The following is a 21,726-nucleotide window of genomic DNA, read 5'->3' as shown; positions in this document are numbered from 1 at the left end:
TGTTGACCTAAATGACTAATGATGATAAATACAATCCACCTGTGTGTAATCAAGTCTCCGTATAAATGCACCTGCACTGTGATAGTCTCAGAGGTCCGTTAAAAGCGCAGAGAGCATCATGAAGAACAAGGAACACACCAGGCAGGTCCGAGATACTGTTGTGAAGAAGTTTAAAGCCGGATTTGGATACAAAAAGATTTCCCAAGCTTTAAACATCCCAAGGAGCACTGTGCAAGCGATAATATTGAAATGGAAGGAGTATCAGACCACTGCAAATCTACCAAGACCTGGCCGTCCCTCTAAACTTTCAGCTCATACAAGGAGAAGACTGATCAGAGATGCAGCCAAGAGGCCCATGACCACTCTGGATGAACTGCAGAGATCTACAGCTGAGGTGGGAGACTCTGTCCATAGGACAACAATCAGTCGTATATTGCACAAATCTGGCCTTTATGGAAGAGTGGCAAGAAGAAAGCCATTTCTTAAAGATATCCATAAAAAGTGTCGTTTAAAGTTTGCCACAAGCCACCTGGGAGACACACCAAACATGTGGAAGAAGGTGCTCTGGTCAGATAAAACCAAAATTGAACTTTTTGGCAACAATGCAAAACGTTATGTTTGGCGTAAAAGCAACACAGCTGAACACACCATACCCACTGTCAAACATGGTGGTGGCAGCATCATGGTTTGGGCCTGCTTTTCTTCAGCAGGGACAGGGAAGATGGTTAAAATTGATGGGAAGATGGATGGAGCCAAATACAGGACTATTCTGGAAGAAAACCTGATGGAGTCTGCAAAAGACCTGAGACTGGGACGGAGATTTGTCTTCCAACAAGACAATGATCCAAAACATAAAGCAAAATCTACAATGGAATGGTTCAAAAATAAACATATCCAGGTGTTAGAATGGCCAAGTCAAAGTCCAGACCTGAATCCAATCGAGAATCTGTGGAAAGAACTGAAAACTGCTGTTCACAAATGCTCTCCATCCAACCTCACTGAGCTCGAGCTGTTTTGCAAGGAGGAATGGGAAAAAATGTCAGTCTCTTGATGTGCAAAACTGATAGAGACATACCCCAAAGCGACTTACAGCTGTAATCGCAGCAAAAGGTGGCGCTACAAAGGATTAACTTAAGGGGCTGAATAATTTTGCACGCCCAATTTTTCAGTTTTTGATTTGTTAAAAAAGTTTGAAATATCCAATAAATGTCGTTCCACTTCATGATTGTGTCCCACTTGTTGTTGATTCTTCACAAAAATATACAGTTTTATATATTTATGTTTGAAGCCTGAAATGTGGCAAAAGGTCGCAAAGTTCAAGGGGGCCGAATACTTTCGCAAGGCACTGTAGCTAGCAAGTTTAATAGATAGCTACAATAGTTGCTGTGTAATCAAACATACTTGCTATTTTAGCCAACCAAACCATCAGTCCTAGCTTTCTATTGTAATAATCGAATTCAACAATACCAATCATGTTTTCAACTCGACTTTTGCTTTTAAAACATGTAAGTATGAATTAAAGACAAATTCTACCGTGCGGATATACCGTGTCATAAGAAAATGATGCACGCTCTAGAATGCCCTTCAAGCCCATAAGAAACGAGTATTAAACAATGCCATGGCATAATTGTACTCTTTTAATCACCATGTTATTTGTAATACATCATTCGATAGTAGTACAACATGAACTACCTCCCTAGATGAGGGGACAGATGAAGAGAAGAGACGGATGAAGAGAAGAAGACGCCTTGAATATTAAAAAGTTACCGTCGCTCAACTCTCTGATTGGAGGAAAAATATATCGTAGCGGAAGAAGGCGTCGCATCTTCTCCATCAGGGCGGGTTGTCGCTAGTTACAACAGCCACAAAGTCAACATTGGCTGTGTTGTAAAAAAAATATAAAAAGAAAATAAAAATGATTTTTGATCTTAATGTAATGTTAGGCATAATGTTAGCCGTTCGGTTAAGGTTAGGGTTACGTCTAGGGTCTGATTTTAAGAAGATACATTTTAGAAATAGGCGGGGTTTTAGACATAATTCTAATTTTGTGGCCATGGTAACTAGTGACAACCGTCAGGGCGGGAAATCAACCACACATGTCAACAGATTACACATTCCGAATGTCAACGCATTTTAACTAACTAGCTTCATATTCTTAATTATTTTAAACGGTGTAAGTTAACTTTAAAGTCTGGTTTCAATCAACTTTGGGTAAGTTAATTCTTATTACCAAAGCTATATAGCTAGCTACTGAGCACTGTTGCTACTTGCTAACTGTTCTACGAGCTAGCTAACTGGTGATTGTTATTGTTTAGCCAGCTAACGTTAGCTAGCTTGTCAAAGAAAGAGGTGAACGTCACCCTCTTTTTGACACTCAATACAGTCAAGTATGACCCAGTGACTAATGGGCAGTGATCTGTTTTCTAAATCCTATTTTCAAAGAAGAGCCATGCAGGCGTTTTTGAAAGGAACATCAACTCAAGCCACCAGACCTCTGAAAGAGAAAGGTACAGGGACCAGTGGAGAGAAGAAGCAGAAATCTGTCCCCTGGGTAGAGAAATAGTAAGTTCAATTTCTCAGCGGCTGTAGCCCTTGAGAACCTTCATTCATAAAATGTAATTACAGACACCCAAATAATATGAATGCTATTCAGTAGCTGCAGAAAAAATATCTTGGTGATAATTAAAGTGGCATAATATGTTTAGTCAGAAAGAAAATCCTGCATTAATTTGATCAACTACACTGAAAACCCTTGTTTGGCTGTTTAAAGTAGACCAAAATGTATGGAAGACGTGGTGTTTCAAGAGGAGGTGGTTGCTGTGCTGAAGAAGACTATAGAGGGCGCTGATGTAAGTAGCCTCTTCAATTCCACGAGTAAGTGACTTTATATGCTTAGGGTAAATACTGTCTGCCTGGGATTCTGTTTGAATATTACATGATTTCTGTTACAGCTCCCCAATCTGCTGTTCTATGGACCACCTGGAACAGGAAAGACCTCCACCATCCTGGCTGCAGCCAGGGAACTTTATGGGTGAGAGTGACTCACCAGCTTTCCAGATTACTGCGTTCCAACTCCCAACTGATGCAGATCTGCGTTTGTGGGTTCCAGTGCTTGTCTACACCACAGTAAGTTATCAGTTTCCGTTTCTTTCCACAGGCCAGAGCTGTACCGACAGAGAGTGCTGGAGCTGAACGCCTCCGATGAGAGAGGGATTCAGGTGGTGAGAGAGAAAGTCAAGAGATTTGCCCAGCTGACTGTAGCAGGCCACCGCACTGAGCAAGTACCAGTTTCCTTAACCTTCATTACATGCACATAGCCCCCCAAACACACATGTAGCAAGCTCAATCTACACAACAAATCAGATCATATAATAGATGTACTTTCCTTACCCCCTATAACAGTCAGCATATTGTTCATGTTAAATTAGGATATTAAAGCCTCTTTCCATTCCTTACCTCTGACAGTGGGAAACCATGCCCACCCTTTAAGATCATCATCCTGGATGAGGCTGACTCAATGACCAATGCTGCTCAGGCTGCTCTCAGACGAACCATGGAGAAGGAGTCCCGGACCACCCGCTTCTGTCTCATCTGCAACTACGTCAGCAGGTCAGTTGGGCTTCGTATTCCAAGAGGCACTCTAGAATATGAAATCTATAAGTTGTATTTTTTTTTACATAACATTACAAACACTTTGAGACACTTTACAATATGATGTAATAAATGTTAAATCTGTAGCTAAGCCAATTTAAATTGGCTGTGATTTTATTTCTAGGATTATTGAGCCCTTGACATCCAGATGCTCCAAATTCCGCTTCAAACCTCTAGCAAATCAGGTCCAAGAAGAGCGCCTGCTGGATATCTGTGACAAGGAGAATCTCAAGTACTCAAAGGAGGTAATGATTACAACTGTACACTGCATCATCATTGTTTTATAATTATATTTGGTACTATCCCTAGAGTTTGGAAGGCGGCCCATGTGCTTCCTCTACATAAAAGTGGCAACCTGAGTGATCTAAATAATTATCTTCCCCTTACCAAACTCGCTTGCCTAGAAAAAATCCTGGAATCATTGATTAACACTCACCTGGATCCCTTTTAACTGCTACATCTTTTCTGAGTGTAAAACAGTCCAGGTTCAGACCAGGTCATAGTATCATCTCTACTACTTATATGGTTTTAAATTGTCAGAAATTGTTTAGATACGAAGAAACACTGCTGCCTTCTTCATTGACCTGTCCAAGGCATTCGACACTTTGGATCACACCTTACTTATTCAGAAACTCTATGATTGGCTTAGACCGGACTGCTTGCAGCTGGTTTGAGAATGATTTAAAAGACAGAACAGTGTATACTTACTGATGGGGTTAAGTCAGGATTTCTAGACATAACAAAAGGTGTCACACAGGGTTCGATTCTTGGTTATTTTCCAAATCATGTAATGTAACTGATGTTTTACACATAAGTATGTTAGATGGTGCCCCAATTGATCGTGTCCCCGCCTATAAATATCTGGGCATCTGGATTGAGGTAAAAAAGCATGTTGAGGAATTAGTCAAGAAATTAAGAATTAGTTGGGCTTCTTCCATAGGAATAGGACTTGCCTTTCATTAAATAGTAGAAAACAAATATTCAGTCCACACTTACAGTATTTCTGTTATAGATTATGGAGATATTATATACATGAATGCAGCTACCAGTATTTTGAAGCCCTTTGGACACATAGCACACAGAAACAAGTCTCTCACCGTTGCCGCTTGCTATAGACCGCCCTGGACACCATATGTGAATTGATTGCTATCTTCAGAGCTCGTGCTGCTAGGTGACCTAAACTGGAACATGCTTAACGCCCCGGCCATCCTACAATCTAAGCTTGATGCCCTCAATCTCACACAAATTATCAAGGAACCTACCAGGTACAACCCCAAATCCGTAAACACGGGCACCCTCATAGATATCATCCTCACCAACTTGTCCTCCAAATACACCTCTGCTGTTTTCAACCAAGATCTCAGGGATCACTGCCTCATTGACTGTATCCATAATGGGTCTGCGGTCAAACGATCACCCCTCATCGCTGTCAAACGCTCCCTAAAACACTTCAACGAGCAGGCCTTTCTAATCGACCTGTCCAGGGTATCCTGGAATGATATTGACCTCATCCCGTCAGTAGAGGATGCCTGGTTATTCTTTAAAAGTACCTTCCTCACCATCTTAAAAAAGCATGTTCGTTTCAAAAAATGTAGAACCAGGAACAGATATAGCCCTTGGTTCATTCCAGACCTGACTGCCCTTGACCAGCACAAAAACATCCTGTGGTGTACTGCATAAGCATCGAATAGCCCCCTGCAGCTTTTCAGGGAAGTTAGGAACCAAAATAAACAGGCAGTTAGAAAAGCTAAGGCTAGCTTTTTCAAACAGAAATTTGCATCCTGTAGCACAAACTCCAAAAAGTTCTGGGACACTAAAATTCATGGAGAATAAGAGCACCTCCTCCCAGCTACCCACTGCACTGAGGCTAGGAAACACTGTCACCCCTGATAAATCCACTATAATTGAGAATTTCAATAAGCATTTTTCTGCGGCTGGTCATGCTTGCCACCTGGCTATCCCATCCCCGGTCAACTGCCCGGCACCCCCCACAGCATCTCGCCCAAGCCTCCCCATTTCTCCTTCACCCAAATCCAGTTAGCTGATGTTCTGAAAGAGCGGCAAAATCTGGACCCCTACAAATCAGCCGGGCTAGACAATCTGGACCCTCTCTTTCTAAAATGATCTGCCGAAATGGTTGCAACCCCTATTACTAGCCGGTTCAACCTCTCTGTCGTATCGTCTGAGATTCCCAAAGATTGGAAAGCTGCGACGATCATCCACCTCTTCAAAGGTGGAGACACTAGACCCAAACCATTAGACCTATATCTATCCTACCATGCCTTTCTAAGGTCTTCGAAAGCCAAGTTAACAAACAGATTACCAACCATTTTGAATCCCACATACCTTCTCCGCTATGCAATCTGGTTTCCGAACTGGTCATGGGTGCACCTCAGCCACGCTCAAGATCCTAAACGATATCTTAACCGCCATCAATAAGAGACATTACTGTGCAGCTGTATTCATCGACCTGGCCAAGGCTTTCGACTCTGTCAATCACCACATTCTTATCGGCAGACTCAATAGCCTTGGTTTCTCAAATGACTACCTCGCCTGGTTCACCAACTTCTCAGACAGAGTTCAGTTTGTCAAATCGGAGGGCCTGTTGTCTGGACCTCTGGCAGTCTCTATGGGGGTGCCACAGGGTTCAATTCTCGGGCTGACTCTTCTCTGTATACATCAATGATGTTGCTCTTGCTGCTGGTGATTCTTTGATCCACCTCTATGCAGACGACACCATTCTGTATACTTCTGGCCCTTCTTTGGACACTTTGTTAACTAACCTTTAGACGTGCTTCATGGCCATGCAACTCTCCTTCTGTTGCCTCCAACTGCTCTTCAATGCATGCTCTTCAACCGATCGCTGCCCGCACCTGCTTGCCCGTCAGGCATTACTACTCTGGACGGTTCTGACTTAGAATATGTGGTTAACTACAAATACCTTGGTTAGACTGTAAATTCTCCTTCCAGACTCATATTAAGCATCTCCAATCCAAAATTAAATCTAGAATCAGCTTCCTATATCACAAGAAAGCATTCTTCACTCATGCTGCCAAACATACCCTCGTAAAACTGACCATCCTACCGATCCTCGACTTTGGTGATGTCATCTATAAAATAGCCTCCAACCCTCTACTCAACAAACTGGATGCAGTCTATCACAGTGCCATCTGTTTTGTCACCAAAGGTAAAGCCCCGCCTTATCTCAGCTCACTGGTCACCATAGCAGCACGCGCTAAAAAAAGGTATATCTCACTGGTCACCCCCAAAGCCAATTCCTACTTTGGCCACCTTTCCTTCCAGTACTCTGCTGCCAATGACTGGAATGAACTGCAAAAATCATTAAAGCTGGAGACTCATATCTCCCTCACTAGCTTTAAGCACCAGGTGTCAGAGCAGCACCCAGATCACTGCACCTGTACACAGCCCATCTGTAAATAGCCCATCCAATTACCTCATCCCCATACTGTATTTATCTTGCTCCTTTGCACCCCAGTATCTCTACTTGCACATTCATCTTCTGCACATCAATCACTCCAGTGTTTAATTGGTATATTGTAATTACTTTGCTGCCATGGCTGTATGTTTGTTTATTCCATGTGTAACTCTGTTGCTATATGTGTCGAACTGCTTTGCTTTATTCTTGGCCAGGTCGCAGTTGTAAATGAGAACTTGTTCTCAACTAGCCTACCTGGTTAAATAAAGGTGAAATAAAATAAACACTTCATTTTGTAACATCAAACAGTTTTGACTGTTAGATGTTTTTATCATAAAGTTGGTTGGACATTGCTAAAAACAAGTAGGTCACTTCATTATTCTGTTTTTGTTTATAAAGCCTAACTGAAACTACAATTGACTTCACATCATTGTGGAAATATAGAAACTCTGATTACAACACTAGATCACAGGGTTGGTTAATGCTGGAGACTCCACGTGTATCCACAGAGCTGGGTAAATCTGTCTTTTCCTATTAGGCCCCTATCATGTGGAATAATCTCCAAGTAACTTTTCATTTGGATGTGGTGTCGTCTGTGGGTCAGTTTAGGAGAAAGGGATTTTTATATTGATAAATGTGTTATGTTTTTCTGTATATAATATTTGCTATTTATTTTTTTTGTTTTAAATTGCGTATAATTACATTTTCTGTATTGTTCCCAGGGCACATTTGCAAATGAGACCTAGGTCTCGATGTGTTTTTCCCCTTGTTAAATAAAAGCGAATAAAAATCATCTTCATTCTGTCTTCCTGCAGGGTATTGCAGCGTTGGTGAAGGTTTCAGAAGGGGATCTTAGAAAAGCCATAACCTTTCTTCAAAGTGCTGCACGGCTGAACACAGATAATGAGATCACGGAGAGTGCGGTCATAGAGATAGCTGGGGTGAGTGCTTTTATTGTATTTCACTCATCAACAATAGTTGCCTGTTTTATGCACTGCAGTCTAATCAAGAGGTATCCAACTTTGCTGACATTCCTCTCTAAGGTTGTTCCTCCCAAGATGATTGACAATTTGCTCAAAATCTGTTACAAGGGAACATTTGAAAAACTAGAGATTGCTGTTCGGGTATGCACATTCACTTTTTATTGCAGCTTCATTACATAGGGATCGAAAATCTAACTGCATGACACTTTTAATGTAGCACCTTTCTGTCAGACTAATCACCCGGCCATTCTGCCACTTACAGAACATGGTAGATGAGGGCTATGCTGCCACACAGATCATCAACCAGCTACACGAAGCCATCATAGAGGAAGAGCTGAATGACAAGCAGAAGTCTGCCATCACAGAAAAGATGGCAGTAGGTGTTTCAAAATGGCATAACTGCCACATTGATGTTAATCTTATTTTACAGTAGTTGTGACTTATTGATTTGTCTCATTTTTCAGGTGGTCGACAAGTGTTTAGTGGATGGTGCAGATGAGTACCTGCAGATGCTGAGTATGTGTTCTGTGATCATGCAGCAAGCCACTCTGAGTAACTGACTCCACAACCTCATGGATCATTCCTCTCCATATGCATATAGACCAACAGCTTTTTCTATACATTTTTGTAGGTTGACTGTATTAAAATGTCAATTGTTTCCTGTAAATACTGTCTTTGTCAATCAGTGCTGTTCAAGTCATACTTCAGGGGTTAGTTTTATAGAAATGTTTTCACATTTCTGGGCTTTGAGTCTGGAAACAACAAGTAACCATATTTTATATTAAAAAAAATTGATATGGATGCTTCATGGCAGACATGCACATACTGTCCATAATATACACATCACTTTTCAATGCATTTGAAAAGTAGGATTACAGATCAACATTGTCAGTCTAGTGTAGTTAATATGTTGACTGCTTCAGCACACGAGAGTGTGACAGGGTGAGAGTCTGCCAGGTCAGGTGGCGCTGTATGTGTACTGCCCTGCTTCTGTGATTCTGGTAGCTGATGAAGGTAATCACATAGCAAAGACCTCACCGCCTCGCCATTGGAGTCATCCAGACATGCAGGAGCTAGGTCACATGGCTGGGAAAGGCTTTGGCTCGACTCTTCAAGCCACTTCTCCATAAAGGGATCATTATTCATCTCACACATATTATGTAGAATGCAGCATGCCTGAGTCATCACAGGGATCAGGGCAGCATTGCTGTTGTTGCGCTTTAAGCACTGCCAGCGGGCTTTCAGGCGACAAAAGGTACCCTCAATAGGGGTCCGTGCATGGCTTAGCTGAGTATTAAATGCACGTTGCTGAGGTGTTAGTTGAGGTGACTCTGGATAACATTTGAGCAGCCAGGTCTGCAAAGGGAAGGCTGCATCACCCAACAGCACAAAGCCAAGAGGTTGGCCCATGAGTTTGTGAGGTGTCTTCGGTGACAGTCCCCCTTCTCTCGCCAACATCCATAGTTCAGAGCCCTGCAGTATGGTTGCATCATCAGTGCTGCCTGAAAAGCCTACACGGATGTCCCAGAAGTGACCATGTCCATTCACAACTCCCTGCACCACCGTGGAGGGCCATCCTTTGCTGTTCCAGCCATCACTGGTTTGGCTTTGAGATTTCACAGAAATGTGAAGGGAGTCAATGACACCCACACAATGAGGGAAACCCCACTGTGTGTTGAACGCAGCAGCAATTTCCTCCAGCTCCTGTTCACTTGGCTGATGAATGAAGAGTGGCTTCAGCACTGTCACAATGATATTGCATACGTCTCGTACACATTTGATTACTGTGGTGCTGCTCGTGCCAAGTAGGTCACCAATAGAGAGATAGTCCAAGTTGGTGGCCAACCGTAATATAACCATTGCCACGCGTTTCTCCAGAGAGACATGACAGGTAGGGTCTTTTACTTCCGGTCTGAGCTGGTCACAGAGTTGGTCAAATGTGTCCTTGGTCAGATGGAATGTGTTGAGCCAGTCTTGAGGATGGAACTCCTTAGTAACAACCCTCTCCCACCAGTCTGATTTAGGCTCTGCAGGTGAGTAATGTCTCATGGGTGAGGGTCTTGAGGGGGAGGATGGTCTTGAAGGTGAGCTTGGTGGTGGCTGAAACTAAAAGAAAAGATAGCAGTTATGGATATTTGAATTGCCACTTTTTACTCATTGAAAAACTGTTACAAGTTGGGATGTTTGAATCTCCTAGGATATTTGATTTTGTCTTTGAAATACTGCATGTGTTCTCTTGATAGTCACTTTACCTTGTCAGGTTGATTCCACATTAAATTGTTACTTACTGTATGTGCAAGCCTCTTCATTTTGTTGAGGATATACATTCTATGTCTGATATGCCGTTGGATTTCCATCCGTTTATCCATGATGGCTTTCCTAATCTTCTCTCTACGCCTCATGGACAGATATAGAAGCCTCGACCTCCGTTCCACAACAGCTTTCTTCATAGAACTCTCCATGGCTTAGTGTCGAATCTAGCTACATCATCAAAATGGAGACATGCATGCAGCTAACTGCTATGTTTTCAAGCTCAATTTGAGCTAGATAACGTTAACTCATTATAATTCCATGGGTGTTATCAGCACAGCCATTTATTAAGATACATAGATGGCTCTGGTTATGAGTATTTTTTTTAGCTAAACTATTTGCTTGCTAGCTAACCTGTGTCTACTGTTAGCAAAGGAAGTAGTTACGTTGATTAGCTAACCTAACGACATAGCTTATGTGCGTTTTCAGAATTCACCAAACAGACGTTAGCTAGTTGCAGCAGCAGTCTTCTCCTCTGGCAACGTGTGACTGACTGTTCACTGTTTTGATTTGAACAGCTTAGCTACGTAAGCATTTCCCACAATGCATTGCAATTTGGTCAGTAACATTTTATGCTAGCCAGCTAACAAGCTAGCACACATAATTTTTACTTCTTTCATTCTACATTATTGCTCTTCAGTTGCTCGTGAATAAGATAAAAAATATATACTGGTGTGTCCTGACACCTGCACTCGATTTAAAAATATTTACTTCCGTGTCCAAGGCAATGTGTTTGGTATTTGGTAGCTTATCAGAGTTAGCTTAGTTTGCTAACGTTACCAAGCAGACGGGAAGGCTCCCTGTCTATTCTTCCGGACTTTAGTGAAGTTAGCTAGCTATCTGGTTTAGTGAAATGTCATCGACGTAGACTGAACCCTCGTTTCTTTGGTGGTGTTGTTTCTGTTAACTTGGTAAAAAAAAAATACCTGGCATGCAAAGTGCAGAGGATCAGTGCCAGCAGTAGACTGCTCTTTTAACTGTGGCTTTCCCATCAAGATCCAGCCAGCGAGGCACTACCACTACTATGGACCAAGAGTATCAGCGTCGCCTGCTTCGGCAGATCAACATTCAGAACGAAAACACCAGCCCCATTGTAAGTATTCATTATCATGCCACTCGCTTTTATTATATTACTGGGAACATTTCTGAAGGGTTATTAAAAGGAAGGTGTGTCTCACCTAACCAAAGTGGCGCAGTGATGAAATACTATTAGAACAATGTTATTTTAAAAGGGCACTGGCACTTGTTGGTTCACCATTTACTTGTCATGATTCATTATTAGTCATTATTTTACACGTTGTCATTGTACAGAAGGTGACCGAGGTGATGCGAAACCTGACGCCCAACAACTCCCCGATGTCCTCTCCCAGCAAGCATGGTGACAGGTTCATCCCATCCCGTGCAGGGGCCAACTGGAACATCAATTTCCACAGAATCAATGTATATTAATCTTTAATACCCTATCAATTATAATACATTACCTCACTATAGATTATTTTATTGATACATTTAGTCAGCTCATTGAGAAATGTGTATGTGATCTGTCTTTTTAGGAGAATGAGAAATCACCAAGTCCAAATAGAAAAACAAAGGATGTGACATCTGATAGCAGCAAAGGTAAGTTACATGACAAACTATGCCACATCAGATGAAATTACTAACATTTAAGAACGGCATACATTATAGTAGTTAATGTAACTGTGGTTCTGTATTAGCAGATGGGCTGGCCTACTCGGCTTTGCTGAAAAATGAGCTGCTCGGAGCAGGCATTGACAAAGTTCAGGACCCCCAGACAGAGGACAGACGGTTACAGCCATCCACGCCGGAAAAGAGGAGTCTCTTCAGTGTAAGAATCTAATTTGTTTCCAAGCTACATGAAGTTATTCTGGAGCAAGGTCTGACCCAAACCTTTTCCTTTATGTGCAGTACTCACTCAGTGCTAGGAGCACAACAGATGAGGACAATGGCATCTCTCCCTACTCATTGTCACCTGTCAGTAGCAAAAGGTAAATTCATAAGTTGGTGTCTCTGTAAAGATGCAGGGTGGTTACTGTTAACTTCAAATCAATGTTTTTTCATTTGGTTTGTTTTCTTTCTGTGCAGTCAGAAGTTGCTACGGTCACCCAGGAAGCAGACTCGTAAAATCTCAAAGATCCCATTCAAGGTCTTGGATGCTCCAGAACTACAGGATGACTTCTACCTCAACCTTGTGGACTGGTCTGCTTTAAATGTGCTGAGTGTTGGCTTAGGCACATGCGTCTATCTCTGGAGTGCCTGCACCAGCCAGGTACTGCTTGTGTGACTAATACATGTGCAGATGATTTAATTAGCCTCTCATTCCACATGGTGTTCATTTCTATACATACCCTCAGAGAGCATTGATTTGTCTTTCCAGGTAACTCGTCTGTGTGACTTATCAGTGGAGGGAAATTCTGTTACATCCGTGGGCTGGTCAGAGAGAGTGAGTTAAACTCTATATCTGCCGTTTGTAAATCCCACCATAACACTTTTTACTTGCTCTTGCTGTTTTTTGTGTGTGTGTGGTTTCCTGACTCCAATGCTGTGCGTTTCTGATTCAGGGCAATCATGTGGCGGTGGGGACTCACAAAGGCTACGTACAGATCTGGGATGCAGCAGCTGGCAAAAAGCTCTTTACACTAGAGGGTCACACTGCTAGAGTTGGTGAGCACTCAGTGGAAATTCCCTGTTATAGATGTAGCATACTAGTTGTTCATTTCATTGGTCTCTCCCTCACCATTCCCATGTCCTATCTTCCACAGGTGCACTGGCATGGAACGCAGACCAGTTGTCATCAGGTAGTCGAGACCGTATGATCCTGCAGAGGGACATTCGCACACCACCTCTCCAGTCTGACCGTCAGTTGCAGGGTCACCGGCAGGAAGTATGTGGTCTGAAGTGGAGTACAGACCACCAGCTGCTTGCCTCTGGGGGCAACGACAATAAGGTATAATAGCATATATCATGACTCTGTGTCCACATCCCTTAGATATGGCTTTTAACATCGATTAGCTAAGTTTACAACATAACAACCTCACCAACCATGTATGTCTGTTCTGGTTATGGCCTGCATTTCTCTCAGCTGCTTGTGTGGAACCACTCTAGTACGGTACCAATGCAGCAGTACACGGATCACCTAGCTGCAGTCAAAGCCATCGCCTGGTCCCCCCACCAGCACGGGCTGCTGGCGTCTGGTGGAGGAACGGCTGACCGCTGCATTCGCTTCTGGAACACGCTCACCGCACAGCCACTGCAGTGCATGGACACAGGCTCGCAGGTCTGCAACCTGGCATGGTCGAAACATGCCAATGAACTGGTATGTACCACTCAGTGTTGTGATGGTGATCCTATAATGTTATTTAAACCTTGATGGCACTTTGATGGTCTGGTGCACTCTCCCTTTTCTATAGGTCAGCACACATGGTTACTCTCAGAATCAGATCCTGGTGTGGAAATATCCTGCACTCAGTCAAGTAGCCAAGCTTACCGGACACTCATACAGGGTACTCTATCTGGTAAGTAACATTGTCTTGTTTTAATGTTCCTAACCTCCTAGCTTTTCCTAATGTTCTGATATTGTCTATCCCCTGCACTATGAAGGCAATGTCTCCTGATGGTGAGGCCATTGTCACAGGGGCTGGTGATGAAACGCTACGCTTCTGGAATCTCTTTAGTAAAACACGGTCAACAAAGGTGCTAAAGCGGAGTTGATTTTTCACATTTGTGTACAGTCCACACTACACTCAAATCTGCTCTTAAATTACAGTACTTGTCTATGTTTTACTTTCTTGTTGTCCTGTGATTTTAAATGAACTTTTTCCTCTTTTTATTCAGGAATCGGTGTCCGTTTTAAACCTCTTTACCAGGATAAGATAACAGCAAGAATAGACTTGATGGAGTGCCTTGAATTCATTACAACATTCATCAACACAATTCAAAAGAATGACCTAACATGGACATGACATATTGTCATGGAGGAGGAAAGAACTGTTTTACTTTGCCCAGAAACAGAAAATAATTTGTCCTCAATGTTTTTATTAGATTTTTTTCTATTCATGTACGCTTCAATATACAGTTATGCTTTTTCTATGTTGATTTTTGTATTCCATGTCTATGTTGAAAGTATGTGTTAAAGGAGCCTTAAAGTACAATGTAGAGAAATGGATCTACAATTTTAGTTGTTGATTTTTTTTTTTGCCATTTGAAATTCTATATTTGAATGTTATATAGACTGGGGCAAATTGTATAATATAATGGGACAATCATGGCAATCCATGGCAGTTGTTTTAAGAAAAACAATTAACTTTTGGAATAAAAAAAATAGCCACTAAATGTGTCAAAGCACTACATTGAATATAGTAGGGTGGAGTAAACAAAACTGAGTAAAATGTGATGTTAAATCGCTGGAACTCAATAACAAGAGTATTGCAAAAGAAATGTCTGGTGTTTTCTTAGACTTTACTGAGTTATAGTTCATATAAGGAAATTAGCTAAATAAATAAATTAGATCCTAATGAATGGATTTCACATGACTGGGAATAAAGAATTGCATCTCTTGGTCACAGACACTTTTTTTTTTTTTTTAAGTGCTGTGGATCAGAAAACCAGTCAGTATTTGGTGTGACCTTTTGCCTCATGCAGTGCGACACATTTCCTTTGCTTAGAGTTGATCAGACTGTTGTGGTCTTTGGATTGTTGTCCCACTCTTCAATGGCTGTGCGAAGATTCTGGATATTGGCGGGAACTGGAACACGCTGTCGTACAGGGTGATCCAGAGCAGCCCAAACATGCCAAATGGGTGACATTTCTGGTGAGTATGCAGGCCATGCAAGAACTGGGACATTTTCAGCTTCTAGGAATTGTGTACACATCCTTGCGACATGGGGCCATGTATTATCATGATCAAACATGAGGTGATGGTGGCGAATGAATGGCACAGCAATGGGCCTCAGGATCATGTCACGGTATCTCTGTACAGTCAAATTGCCATTAATAAAATGCGCTTGTGTTTGTTCTATGTTATATAGACTGGGGCAAAATTGCACAGCTTATGCCTCCCCATACCATAACCCCACTGCTACCATGGGGTAGTCTAAACAACGTTTACATCAGCAAACCTCTCGTCCACACGACAGCATACACACCAGCTGCCCAGTACAGTTGAAACCAGGCTTTATCTGTAAAGAGCACACTTCGAAGGTGAGCATTTGCCCACTGAGATCGGTTACGATGCCGATCTGCAGTCAGGTCAAGACCCTGGTGAGGATGACAAGCATGCAGATGAGCTTCCTTGAGACGGTTTCTGACAGTTAGTGCAGAAATTCTTTGGTTGTGCAAACCCACCGTTTCATCAAATGTCTGGGTGGCTCGTCTCAGACCATCCCGCAGGTGAAGAAGTCGGATGTGGAAGTTCTGGGCTGGCGTGGTTACACGTGGTCTGCTGTTGGGAGGCCGGTTGGATGTACTGCCAAGTTCATTAAAACAATGTTTATGGTAGAGAAATTAACATTGAATTCCCTCCCAATAGCTCTGGTGGACATTTCTGCATTCAGCATTTCAATTGCAAACTCCTTCAAAACTTGAGACATCTGTGGCATTGTGCTGTGTGACAAAACTGCACATTTTAGAGTGGCCTTTTATTGTCCCCGGCACAAGGTGCACCTGTGTAATGATCATGCTGTTTAATCAGTTTTTTGATATGCCTAACCTGTCAGGTGAATGGATTATCTTGGGAAAGGAGAAACACTCACCAACAGGGATGTAAATACATTTTTGCACAAAAAAATGGGATAAATAAGCTTTTCATGCATTCTGGGATGTTTTATTTCAGCTCATGAAACATGGGTCCAACACGTGTTTATATTTTTGTTCAGTATACTTTTTAAATGTGCATCTGTCGTCATGAGCCAATCTAAACAACCATCTGGTTTTGGCCTATTAGCAGGGCCGGCCCTCCCATTAGGCAAGATTAGGCCCCAGCCTATAGCGGCACTTCAATTTGGGGCGGCATTTTGACAATTTGGCTGCCGCCCTCCGGCGCCACCAGCTCATAGCCTTGCTGCAGTTCGACTAGTATTGGACTTGATAGACGACAATGAGCACATTATGGAAGATAGCTTTATTTGATTTTTAGACTTTTACATGGCATTTGATACAGTTGAACATAATTTTCTTTTAGAGACTTTGATTTTTTTGGTTTTGATCAATATTTTCAAAGTGTAATTAAGACACTTTACAATATTAATAACAGCTCTGTTGAATTATCCCATGGAACTTCACAAAGATTCGACATTAGACGTGGAATTAAACAAGGATGCCCAATTTCTCCTTTCTTATTTTTATTGGTCAGACAAGTTATGGCACATCATATAAATAAGGCTAGTTTTAGGGGTATTCAGAGACAAGACAAAGAGATAAAATGTTCACAATTGGCTGACGACACCACCTTTTTTTGATCATATTGAAGTCAGGAAAGCTATTGAGTGTATGAATGCCTTCTCACATGTATCAGGTTTATCTCTGAATATTAGGAAATGTGAATTATTTGTGTTGAAAAGATATGACTTAAACTCAGTATGTAATATCCATGTAAAAGATGTGATCACATATCTTGGTATTACAGTTAGCAAAGATCAGAAAGAAAGAGCCAACTTAAATTTATCTCCCATTGTAGAGAAAATTGGAAAGATATTTAACTCCTGCTTATTAAGAAATCTTTCTTTATCTGGACGTGTACTTTTATCTACTTTTATGTCTGTCCAGATGAGTTTATACCTCCCTTGCCTTAGATGTTCCTCTGTCAGTAACTAAAATGGTTGATACTAAATTATTTAACTTCATATGGAGGAATAAACCTCATTATTTAAGACAAGCGGTAACATGTAGCACCCAGGGTGAGGGAGGGTTGAATTCTCTGGATATTAAAACCTCTAATATAATCTTTAAGATTAAATGGATACAAAACTATTTAAGAAATAAAGATTGCATTTGGAATATCATCCCTAATTTAATATTCCAACAGATTGCTGGTCTAGAATTATTACTCAAATGCAACTTTAATATGGGTCAAATCCCAATTAAGCGTGCAAACTTTCATAAACAAGTACTTCTACAAACACCATTTTTCCCCACATAGGTATACAATCTGGAATAATAAAGACATAAATACAAAAACAAGTCTTTATTTTCCAGAACTGGTTTGACAACAACATTATCTGGGTTAAACAATTATTGAATAATGATGGACAATTATATGATTATCCAGAATTTATTAGAACACACAATGTTACATTCACTCCTGAGGAGTATCAAATTGTTGTGAGAGCTGTCCCTAAAGGTGCTATTCTTCTTTTAGGAGAATATAACAATACTCCAAGTGCAACTGTTGAGGATTTTGTAGCCTCAATACAATTAGAAGGAATCGACATTTTAAACTATAAATGTAATAACATGTATATAAGGAAACTATGTCAATAGTCAATATGTTACTATTCCCTCTGCTAAAATGTACTGGATTTTGGAGTGAGTTAGAAGATTTATTTTAAAAGAAACGACTATTAATGTTCATTTGAAAGACTGATATGTTTTATTTTCATCCAAATGAAATGCACCCTGATTTAACTATCATTGTTAATTTGTTTATCTTTCATGGAAGATTCTTTGTCCATAAAATGATGTGGGCAGAGAACAAACCCCTCTTCACATTATTTAAGATATCGTTTAAATATTATTTTGAAATGATCAGTAAATGTAAAAACAAAAAAGCAATACGCACCATAAAAGTATTTAACAAATTGAAAATGAATCTTGATATGTAATACTGTTAGGTTTATGTTCTCTTGTTTGTATATTTCTATTTTTTTGTATTTGTTGTGAGCATACATCTTTTTTAAAGCAAGTTTAAATAACATTTTAAAAAGCCTTGCTGCAGTTCCCGCCCCAACCCCATTCCCACTTCTCTCGAAGTTCACTCCCAATATCCTTGGTAACTATGGTGATGTGTGTGTTTATATGGGATTATCCAATTGTGAAACATTAATAAAAATGAATCTGCCAATTAAATTATTGTATTTTTATTAAGGTTGTTTGTGTGTGACGAAAACGATTAGTGATTAAGGCAGTAGCCTAACCTCGCTTGTTAACGTTAGCTAGCTACTACTAGTGGATATTGTTTTAGCTAAAAGTCATCTATAGAGATTTGAAACAATTTGCTACCAAGTCTAAGAGACAAAAACTATCAGGACGCGAATATTTTTTTTTTTAAACAATGAGAAAAGAGGCACAATCTCAAACCAAAGAAAAATTCGTTGGTGAAATTGATCAGCGTGCAGCAATGACCATCAGCTGGAGTGGAGAATGACAAGCCTACGAGGACAGGCCATTCATTCGCCGAGAACGACCGAGCCCCAGTTCGCTGATCCTAGCAGCGAAGAGGGCAAACCGGAGGACTCGGAGCCATGCACTTCCACCAATGATTAAAGCTCTCTGGCTGGACTAGAACAGGTGGTCGCACCAGGCCTAGCCACACCTCCAAACAATGTTGGCGAAGACCCTAATATCTTGGACCCAGACTCAGATTCGTCGCTCCCCGTCCCAGATGACAGTGGTGGTGCTGCTGCTAAATCCGAACTCCTAGACAAAAAAACATAAAAGATCCCAGTGAGTGGCCAAAATATAGGAATGGGTCTTTAAGGGATATGTTAGTGCAAGCTGGGCCACATCAGGATTAAGGAGGGGAATTTCCCAAGAGATGAGGGACAATGAAAGTTTTCTGTGGCCCACTACAACAGGAGATTGGCGAATGGGGAGAGACCAGGCTTGTCTATTCCAAGCAAAACGATGCAGCCTTCTGTTTTTGCTGCAAAATGTTTTCACACGAGTGCAAATCTGCACTGGTCAGGGATGGAACCAGGGACTGGAAGAATCTGTGCCACCTCCTCAGATCGCAGGAGAAGTCGCATGACCACCTAGATAGTTTCCAGAGGTGGAGCTGGAGATCAGGCCTGGTGTCCAAGCAAAATCAGATGATTTGATTTCAGGACCATGTACAGCTACCGAGGGAAAACACATCAGCACCACAGCAGAGGAAATCGGCCACTCTAGGTGGAGACGAAAAATAAATAAATGTTGAAACTGATGTTGGGCAATCAAATTCGATATGTAAATAAGCGAAATTCGTTAAGGCTGGGTCATTGACATAAAACGTATTTTACACAACTCCAGCGAAACTAGGCCCGCCATGCATTTATGAAAGCAGTTGTTTCCAAAGCTCAAATGATCTTACTCTGTTTTACAGTTCCACAGAAATATTCAAATATATGTTAAATATGTTAAATAAAAGTGTTATTTTTTTATTGTAATTGTAACAATTATGGGGTCACGCCATGTGTGATATGGGGTCATGCCATCCTAGCACTGAGACTGCACTCGTGAAGGTGGTAAATTACCTTTTAATGGTGTCAGACCAAAGCTCTGCATCTGTCCTCGTGCTCCTAGACCTTAGTGATGCTTTTGATACCATCGATCACCACATTCTTTTTATTTTGTTCATTTATTTTTTCAACTTTATTTAACCAGGTTGGCTAGTTGAGAACATGTTCTCATTTGCAACTGTGACCTGGCCAAGATAAAGCATAGCAATTCGACACATACAACAACACAGAGTTACACATGGAATAAACAAAACATAATCAATAATACAGTAGAACAAAAGGAAACAAAAAGTATATATACAGTGAGTGCAAATTAGGTAAGATAAGGGAGTTAAGGCAATAAATAGGCCATGGTGGCGAAGTAATCACAATACAGCAATTAAACACTGGAATGGTAGATGTGCAGAAGATGAATGTGCAAGTAGAGATACTGGGGTGCAAAGGACCAAGATAAATAAATAAATACAGTATGGGGATGAGGTAGGTAGATAGATGGGCTGTGTACAGGTGCAGTGATCTGTGAGCTGCCCTGACAGCTGGCGCTTAAAGCTTGTGAGGGAGATAAGAGTCTCCAGCTTTAGAGATTTTTGCAGTTCGTTCCAGTCATTGGCAGCAGGAAAGACGACCAAAGGAGGAATTGCTACGAGTGGGTGCTGCTATGGTGACCAGTGAGCTGAGATAAGGCTGGGCTTTACCTAGCAGAGACTTGTAGATAACCTGTAGCCAGTGGGTTTGGCGACGAGTATGAAGCGAGGGCCAACCAACGAGAGCGTACAGGCCGCAATGGTGGGTAGTGTATGGGGCTTTGGTGACAAAACGGATGGCACTGTAATAGACTGCATCCAGTTTGTTGAGTAGAGTGCTGGAGGCTATTTTATAGATGACATCACCGAAGTCAAGGATCGGTAGGATGGTCAGTTTTACGAGGGTATGTTTGTCAGCATGAGTGAAGGATGCTTTGTTGCGATATAGGAAGCCGATTCTAGATTTAATTTTGGATTGGAGATGCTTAATAAGGTACAGTGGGATTCGAAATGGTCGGTAATCTGTTTGTTAACTTGGCTTTCAAAGACCTTAGAAAGACAGGGTAGGATAGATATAGGTCTGTAGCAGTTTGGGTCTAGAGTGTCAGCCCCTTTGAAGAGGGGGATGACCGTGGCAGCTTTCCAATCTTTGGGAATCTCAGACGATACGAAAGAGAGGTTGAACAGGCTAGTAATAGGGGTTGCGACAATTTTGGCAGATAATTTTAGAAAGAAAGGGTCCAGATTGTCTAGCCCGGCTGATTTGTAGGGGTCCAGATTTAGCAGCTCTTTCAGAACATCTGCTATATGGATTTGGGTGAAGGGGAAATGGTGGGGGCTTTGGCTGTGGAGGGTGCCGGGCAGTTGACCGGGGTAGAGGTAGCCAGGTGGAAAGCATGGCCAGCCGTAGAGAAATGCTTATTGACATTTTTGGAGAGATGGGACACCCAAATTGGTCTACACTGACAAGTTCTGGCCTGGTTTAGATCTTATCTGTCGGAAAGATATCAGTTTGTCTCTGTGGATGGTTTGTCTTCTGACAAATCAACTGTAAATTTCAGTGTTCCTCAAGGTTTTGTTTTAGGTCCACTATTGTTTTTACTATATATTTTACCTCTTGGTGATGTCATTTGGAAACATAATATTAACTACCACTGCTATGGGGACGATACACAACTGTACATTTCGATGAAACATGGTGAAGCCCCAAAATTGCTCTCCCTGGAAGCCTGTATTTCAGACATAAGGAAGTGGATAGCGGCAAATGTTTTACTATTAAACTCGGACAAAACAGAGATGGTTTTGAGATTCTAGGTCCCAAGAAACAAAGAGATCTGTTGGATCTGACAATTAATCTTGATGGTTGTACAGTC

At 41.5% G+C, this 21,726-nt stretch overlaps 3 protein-coding genes across 9 annotated transcripts; 2 read left to right on the top strand and 1 right to left on the bottom strand.

The window, feature by feature from the left end:
- Positions 1-1,874: 1,874 nt before the first annotated feature.
- Positions 1,875-8,737, top strand: LOC110524454 (replication factor C subunit 4). 3 transcript variants are annotated; one of them, XM_021604097.2, is made up of 11 exons: positions 1,875-2,211; positions 2,446-2,562; positions 2,771-2,849; positions 2,952-3,031; positions 3,158-3,277; positions 3,466-3,609; positions 3,776-3,896; positions 7,903-8,028; positions 8,131-8,211; positions 8,333-8,446; positions 8,535-8,737. In XM_021604097.2, exons 2-11 carry the CDS (start codon positions 2,450-2,452, stop codon positions 8,628-8,630), a joined length of 1,074 nt encoding a protein of 357 aa, XP_021459772.1. In that variant the 5' UTR covers positions 1,875-2,211; positions 2,446-2,449; the 3' UTR covers positions 8,631-8,737. The 3 variants fall into 3 exon arrangements, with proteins under 3 accessions (XP_021459772.1, XP_021459771.1, XP_021459773.1); XM_021604096.2 differs by having other exon boundaries at positions 1,877-2,211; positions 2,443-2,562; XM_021604098.2 differs by lacking the exon at positions 1,875-2,211 and having other exon boundaries at positions 2,443-2,562; positions 2,774-2,849.
- Positions 8,207-10,907, bottom strand: LOC110524452 (protein ANTAGONIST OF LIKE HETEROCHROMATIN PROTEIN 1). Its single transcript, XM_021604095.2, has 2 exons — positions 10,359-10,907; positions 8,207-10,176 (listed from the first exon to the last, which is right to left on the bottom strand). Exons 1-2 carry the CDS (start codon positions 10,530-10,532, stop codon positions 8,959-8,961), a joined length of 1,392 nt encoding a protein of 463 aa, XP_021459770.1. The 5' UTR covers positions 10,533-10,907; the 3' UTR covers positions 8,207-8,958.
- Positions 9,969-14,960, top strand: LOC110524451 (fizzy-related protein homolog). Of its 5 annotated transcripts, none has more exons than XM_021604091.2 (14): positions 9,969-10,103; positions 11,377-11,473; positions 11,692-11,820; positions 11,934-11,997; positions 12,096-12,226; positions 12,307-12,386; positions 12,484-12,667; positions 12,776-12,841; positions 12,960-13,062; positions 13,161-13,345; positions 13,481-13,714; positions 13,809-13,913; positions 13,999-14,091; positions 14,233-14,960. In XM_021604091.2, exons 2-14 carry the CDS (start codon positions 11,405-11,407, stop codon positions 14,272-14,274), a joined length of 1,485 nt encoding a protein of 494 aa, XP_021459766.1. In that variant the 5' UTR covers positions 9,969-10,103; positions 11,377-11,404; the 3' UTR covers positions 14,275-14,960. The 5 variants fall into 5 exon arrangements, with proteins under 5 accessions (XP_021459766.1, XP_036834144.1, XP_036834142.1 ...); XM_036978249.1 differs by lacking the exon at positions 9,969-10,103 and adding an exon at positions 10,920-10,938 and having other exon boundaries at positions 12,099-12,226; XM_036978247.1 differs by lacking the exon at positions 9,969-10,103 and adding an exon at positions 10,920-10,938.
- Positions 14,961-21,726: the final 6,766 nt, after the last annotated feature.

This window comes from Oncorhynchus mykiss, chromosome 5 (genome assembly GCF_013265735.2).
Source record: "Oncorhynchus mykiss isolate Arlee chromosome 5, USDA_OmykA_1.1, whole genome shotgun sequence".
Taxonomy (NCBI): Eukaryota; Metazoa; Chordata; class Actinopteri; order Salmoniformes; family Salmonidae; genus Oncorhynchus; species Oncorhynchus mykiss.
Note: the sequence above shows the minus strand (reverse complement) of the source record. Positions and strands in the feature narration are given on the sequence as shown.